The sequence below is a fragment of the Esox lucius genome, chromosome 20 (assembly GCF_011004845.1).
Source record: "Esox lucius isolate fEsoLuc1 chromosome 20, fEsoLuc1.pri, whole genome shotgun sequence".
Classification (NCBI taxonomy): domain Eukaryota; kingdom Metazoa; phylum Chordata; class Actinopteri; order Esociformes; family Esocidae; genus Esox; species Esox lucius.
In genome coordinates, this window is record NC_047588.1 from 37,520,192 (window position 1) to 37,526,308 (window position 6,117).

At 43.6% G+C, this 6,117-nt stretch overlaps 1 protein-coding gene across 1 annotated transcript; it reads left to right on the top strand.

The window, feature by feature from the left end:
- Positions 1–127: 127 nt before the first annotated feature.
- wdr4 (WD repeat domain 4) lies at positions 128–5,972 on the top strand. The gene is made up of 11 exons (XM_013139200.4): positions 128–268; positions 439–504; positions 756–902; positions 1,872–2,028; positions 2,555–2,667; positions 2,800–2,860; positions 3,152–3,250; positions 3,929–3,993; positions 4,114–4,300; positions 4,665–4,734; positions 5,366–5,972. Exons 1-11 carry the CDS (start codon positions 186–188, stop codon positions 5,569–5,571), a joined length of 1,254 nt encoding a protein of 417 aa, XP_012994654.3. The 5' UTR covers positions 128–185; the 3' UTR covers positions 5,572–5,972.
- The last annotated feature ends 145 nt before the right edge of the window (positions 5,973–6,117 follow it).

Here is a 6,117-nt window from a genome sequence, read left to right on the forward strand (position 1 = left end):
CTACATGTAGTCAAAACTCTATCAGCTCTACGAGCATCCTCTTACCCTGGTTGTACCTCAACCAGCAGGTACGTGTGGAGGACCGCAGAGTACCTTGACATGATATTGTTATTAGGTGACGTATAATAGGGGCGACAAATAGTTCCCTTTTGAGTCCCACGTGAACGGTAGTTGTAGAAGTAGCCATGGCAGCTCTTGACGTCTGTGGAGAATGGCTTATTTCAACTTGTGACAAAAAACTAATTGCAGTACACACGAAACAGAGCAGGTTTGTACACACGTGTGTGTGTCTGGTATATTGTATTATTAGTACAATACTATATCCATCCTAGGTTAGCGAATGGAAGGTAGCTTCGTATCATGCTAACTAGCTAACTTTTTGTACTATTGCATTGTATGAAATCTTAATCCACCTTGTTTTTTTCCTTGTGGTACCAGAGAACCATTTGTGTTCGATTGCAGCACAGCAGAAGCGAAGCCAAAGTGCACAGAGTCTGACAAAAGGTAAAACAAAACTCTCTAGCTAGGTGCAGTAGCCATGTATTTTCAGCCAATCGTCCTGACTGTCAGAACTTACCATATGTGTTGCAAACTCTACCTAAGTCTCGCTTAACTAATGCGTAATACCACGTCTGCCTTAGAGACGGTTGTTTTTTTCTCCACGCACTGCAGCTATTATGTTATATAGCAGTCATAAGCAGTTGTTTCTAAAGTGACCTTCACATTAAATATATACATTATTTGTATCCCGGCAGTGATGTCGGTGGATCGGAGGAGACCAGTAGTGATAGAATCTTGGCAGTTGCTGTATCTACTTCAGGGAAACGGGTGGCACTGACCGATGACACCAAACGCCTGGTTCTGTTCCAATGTGAACCCTCTTGGCAGGTCATCAGTACAAGGTATACAATCAACACTTTGAGAGAGATTTCGCAGCATATGGTTCAATGACTTCCTATGGTGATGATTTCTGCTTTTAAGCACCACTCAATTCAGAAAATGTAACTGAAATACCAACTCATATATGCTTTTGAATAAAAGTTGGGACTCTGTGTAAAATGCAAATAAAAACACAATGCAATGACGTGCAAGACATTTATCCCTATATTATATTGAAAATGGTACAAAGACAACATCAAATGTTGAAGCTGAGAAATGTTATTGTTTTTGGAAAAAGACATGCCCACTTTAAATTTGATGCCAGCAACACTTTTCAAAAAAGTTGGGCCAGGGGCATGTTTAACACTCTGTTGCATCACCTCTTCTTTTAACAATACTCTGTAAGCATTTGGGAACTGAGGAGACCAATTGCTGTAGTTTTGAAAGTGAAATGTTTTCCCATTCTTGCTTGATATAGGATTTCAACAGCTCAACAGTTTGGGGTCTCCTTTGTTGTATTTTCCGTTTCATAATGCACCACATTTTTTCAATGGGTGACAAGAATGGACTGCAGGCAGGTCAGTTTAGCTTTTACTACAGAGCCATGCTGCTGTAATATGTACAGAATGTGGTTTGGCAATGTCTTGCTGAAATAAGCTAAGCCTTCCTTGAAAAAGACAGCCTGGATGGCAGCATATGTTGATACAAGACAGGTATATATTGTTCAGCATTAATGGTGCCTTCACAGATGTGCAAGTCACCCATGCCATGTGCACTAATGCACCCACACAACATCACAGATGCTGGCTTTTAAACTGTGTGCTGATAACAAGCCAGATGGTTCCTCTCCTCTTTAGCCTGGAGGACGCAGCGTCCATGATTCCAAAAAAGAATTTAAAATGTTGATTCGTCAGACCACAAGATAATTTTCCCACTTTGCCTCAGTCCATCTTAGCAACAGTGGTAACTGGAAATATTCCTGTTTTTTCCAGGTGGGTGGTGCGAAGGGGCACGTCTCTAGTATTCACCAAGGATGAGAATGAAGTGTGGATGGCAGACAAGTCCGGAGATGTCTACTCCTTCTCCGTGGTCGAGCCCCAGAAGACAGGAGACTTGAAGCTGGGACATCTGTCCATGCTGCTATCCATGGTATAGAGCAGGGGTGTCAAACCGGTTCCACGGAGGGCCGAGTGTCTGCAGGTTTTTGGTTTTTCCTATAAATTGGTTCCTAGTTCATACCTACACAACCAGGTGAGGGTAGAAACTAACCAATCAGTGACCTAATTAACCAATCAAGTACAAGGAGAGAGCAAAAACCTGCAGACACTCGGCCCTCCGTGGAACCGGTTTGACACCTGTGGTATAGAGGATTAGTCTGTACACATAATACCTTGTAATTAATGGTCAGGCTATTGTTCTTACAGTTTAATGTTTTTGAAAGTCATTTTCTGAAGGATCTGCTCTAACTGATTAAGTTATTGAGAATGTCAAAAGTAACTACATAAGTCGGGGGGGTTAGCACAGTCCCAAGTCCTGCTTTACAAATCAGTGGTGGCGTGTCAGAGACCCTCAACGTGACCGTACGTTTTCAGTGTAGTACCATGACGTTCAATGTCTCATTGCAAGTGAACTCCGCAATTAACTGCTTGTCTATTTGGAATGCCTCCTTCTCTAGACGCTGACACCCGACAGCAAGTATGTAATCACCGCCGACCGCGATGAGAAGATCAGGGTGAGCCACCTGAAGTCTCCATACAACATCCAGGCTTTCTGTCTGGGACATTTGGAGTGAGTACAGCTGGCATACAAATCAGAGGAATGTCCACGGGAAGCAGTCCTCCACAGGAAGTTAATCCTCACCACAGTTTTCCTGATATTTAATTTCCTGATTATTTTTTTTTGGTTTTGTTTCATGCATAGGTTTGTCAGTTCTCTATTGGTTCCTCCAGGGCATCCACACTGGCTACTCTCTGGATCTGGGGTGAGAGATTCAGACCAGGGATCAGCCCCACTGCTAAAAACAAAATAATTTTGCAAGCTACTGCCTTGCTTTTATATAGGCACAGTGTTCTCTTGTCTGAGAAAGTACTGCACTGTGTTTTCAGTCAATATAGCTGATAATATAAATAAAACTAAGGGGGCCCTATAAATATAATTTTAAATGTTGTTTTGTAATTCCCAAAATTATGTTAATGATTAAAATGTTTCATTTCTACATTTCCAATAAAAATGTTGCCTGCCAGTGTGTCTGATTGGGCATGTGTGTTGACAGGACGGGACAGTGAAGCTCTGGGAGTACGAGTCAGGCCGGAGGGTCCAGACCTGGGATCTAAAGCAGCTGAGGGACATGCCAAACTCAGAAAACGAAAAGGTGACCGACCACCTAGATTACCAAATGAACCCAGTCGTCTGTGACAGAGGAGGGACAGAGTACCACCTCTTCAGGACATGGCTGTAACTAGTAGGACCTTGAATTGCTAGGGACCTCAAGATACAATATAATTGGATTAGGTAGGTGCTGATCCAATGCTGTGGTTTTGGTGCAGATGGGACTCTTGTCCTTGCTTGAAGAAAAAGCAAGTTCTACCATTGCAGTGCTCGGAGAAAGAGCTTTTGATTACTCATCGAAAATAATATCATGATGTTATCATCATGTCTAACTGCATTGATTATCTTCTCCATCACTAAGACTAGCAAACATTGCCGATAACTAGAGATTTTCTTCTTTTCGTTTTTTAGAAGTTGTGCTCCCACAGTTTATTTTATTTTTTCAGTTTGAGAATGAACACTGTTGGTAAAACATTTAAGAAAATCTGAATCTCATAGAATGACAGATTGACAACATATGTATACCAGCCAGAGGCAAGAAAACAGGGAAGAAACCAGGTTTAATAACTACATGGAATGAAACACCTTTCAGTTCAACCACTAAGTAATGATGATGCTGTAGATTTGTATCACCCTCCCACACCTAAAAAAAACGATTTCCCCCCACCCCTGAGCCAGGCTACAGGTTTGACATTATCATCTCCTCTGGCTTTGTTCCCAGAAGTCTGCGGTCAGCAGAATTGCTGGCTCCCCTTGTGGTCGTCACGTGGCCGTGCAGTGTGAAAGGTGGGTGCGTGTATCAGGAGAGATGAGGGTGTAGTTTGTACGTAAGTAAATGACTCCAATGTTGATCATTTGTGTGTGTGTGTCCCCTGTGTTTTGGTAATCTGCCCTGTGTTTTACCAGACTACCCTCAGTGCAGCTCTTTGCAGTGGACCAGGAGGGAGAAGCTCATTTGGTGCCCTCCAGTAGACTGACACTTTCCCACTGTCCTCTGGATTTGACCTTTGACCCAGAGGGTCGGCTATGGGTCCTGCTGGATAGCCGCGAGATGCCGTTCCTCATGTACACGCACACGGGTGGCAGCTGGACGGTACGGGTGTAGAGGCAGTACTAAACACATGACTCTACTGTGGTCATTTAGTAAACACACGACTCTACTGTGGTCATTTAGTAAACACACGACTCTACTGTGGTCATTTAGTAAACACACGACTCTACTGTGGTCATTTAGTAAACACACGACTCTACTGTGGTCATTTAGTAAACACACGACTCTACTGTGGTCATTTAGTAAACACACGACTCTACTGTGGTCATTTAGTAAACACACGACTCTACTGTGGTCATTTAGTAAACACACGACTCTACTGTGGTCATTTTTGGAAACACTGGATCTAGGTTGGATCTGTCTTCCTCCTCACTATGTTGTCGCTGTGCCGTTTGTTTCTCTGTAGCCCAACAGTGTGAGCCCAGAGCTGAAGAGAGTCACAGAGGCCCTTAGGCCGCACTGGGATGCACTTCAGAGTGAGTCATTTCAAACACTGCCCCCACATTACCATGACGACCTCCAACTACTCCCTCAGTAAAGAGGAGATCTAACCTGCCCCCACATTACCATGACGACCTCCAACTACTCCCTCAGTAAAGAGATCTAACCTGCCCCCACATTACCATGACGACCTCCAACTACTCCCTCTGTAAAGAAGAGATCTAACCTGCCCCCACATTATCATGACAACCTCCTACAACTCCATCAGTAAAGAGGAGATCTAACCTGCCCTCACATTACCATGACGACCTCCTAACTACTCCCTCAGTAAAGAGGAGATCTAACCTGCCCTCACATTACCATGATGAACCCGTCCTCCTGTGACTCCCTCAGTAATGAGAACTAACCTTCTGTTCATGCCCTTGGCTCTTTGTCTACCTCCTCGCGTTTTCCATAGCTGAGTATATCAACTGCAAAGGAGTCACAGACTTTCTTACTCTTGATTTTCTTTCTTGATTAGTGGATGCTCAGATACCAGCAACCCAAATCTGGATTAACTGTGTTGGATTGTTGTCATTCTAATAGTAAATTCCACCTCCTGAACTGTCCCACTGTCTCTCGCCCTCTCTCACCCCGGCTCTCCCCTCCGGGTCCTCCTCACAACAGTCTCAGCCGGGTTAGAGAGCCGCTTCCAGCACCTGTACAAGGTCAGCTTTGACAACATGGCGTCTTACAGGCAGAAGAAACAGGAGAGGCTTCAACAGCAGAATGAACACTGGGACAAGAAGAGGGGACCAGGGAATGTCCAGCAGTCCAATGGAGCCAGTAAGAAAGCCAAAGGCGACAAACCCGTGGCCCAAGCCTCTAAATGACAGGAGCGATATTATATATTTAGGTTTAAAATAGCGTCAGAGATTCCCCCTGTGTTCTTTGTTTGGATGTATATAGGCTGAAATGGCCCAGACCACTCGGAGATGCCTCGGGCAGCAGATGTCTGACGGAAATGTTTTATGATTATGTACAAAGAATGTTATTGTTTTCTTAATTTTATTTTGAAATAAAACATTGTGACTGACAGCTTGACACCTAAAAGGTGTCTGTTGTTGTTGTCGTCGGGTGTGACGTGACCTCTGTAATGTCGTACGTTGACCACTAGGAGTCCAACTCCTATTTGTTGTGACATTTTGTTGACCTTCATGGTACAGTCTGTCAACCTTTAACTTAACCTTGTCTTAACGTGCCCTGTCTTCATAAAAAAAAAACTAAAAAAATACTTTTTAACGTGTATGTTTTGTGTCACATTGGCATTTAGGCATTTCAACAACATCCTTTTGTTTGGTTCACCTTGCTGATCCAGGGATTCGATCTAGAAACCCTTTGGTTTTCGGTCAGTCTGCAGTTTTGTGTAGAGGCTTAAT

What these genes read in the sequence shown, in the direction of transcription:
- wdr4 (XM_013139200.4), top strand. Translation starts at nt 186, where the DNA reads ATGGCAGCTCTTGACGTCTGTGGAGAATGGCTTATTTCAACTTGTGAC. An exon ending in GGCTACTCTCTGGATCTGGG is followed by an intron (nt 2,861 to 3,151) that starts GTGAGAGATTCA and finishes GTGTGTTGACAG; the next exon opens with GACGGGACAGTGAAGCTCTG. An exon ending in ACACGGGTGGCAGCTGGACG is followed by an intron (nt 4,301 to 4,664) that starts GTACGGGTGTAG and finishes GTTTCTCTGTAG; the next exon opens with CCCAACAGTGTGAGCCCAGA.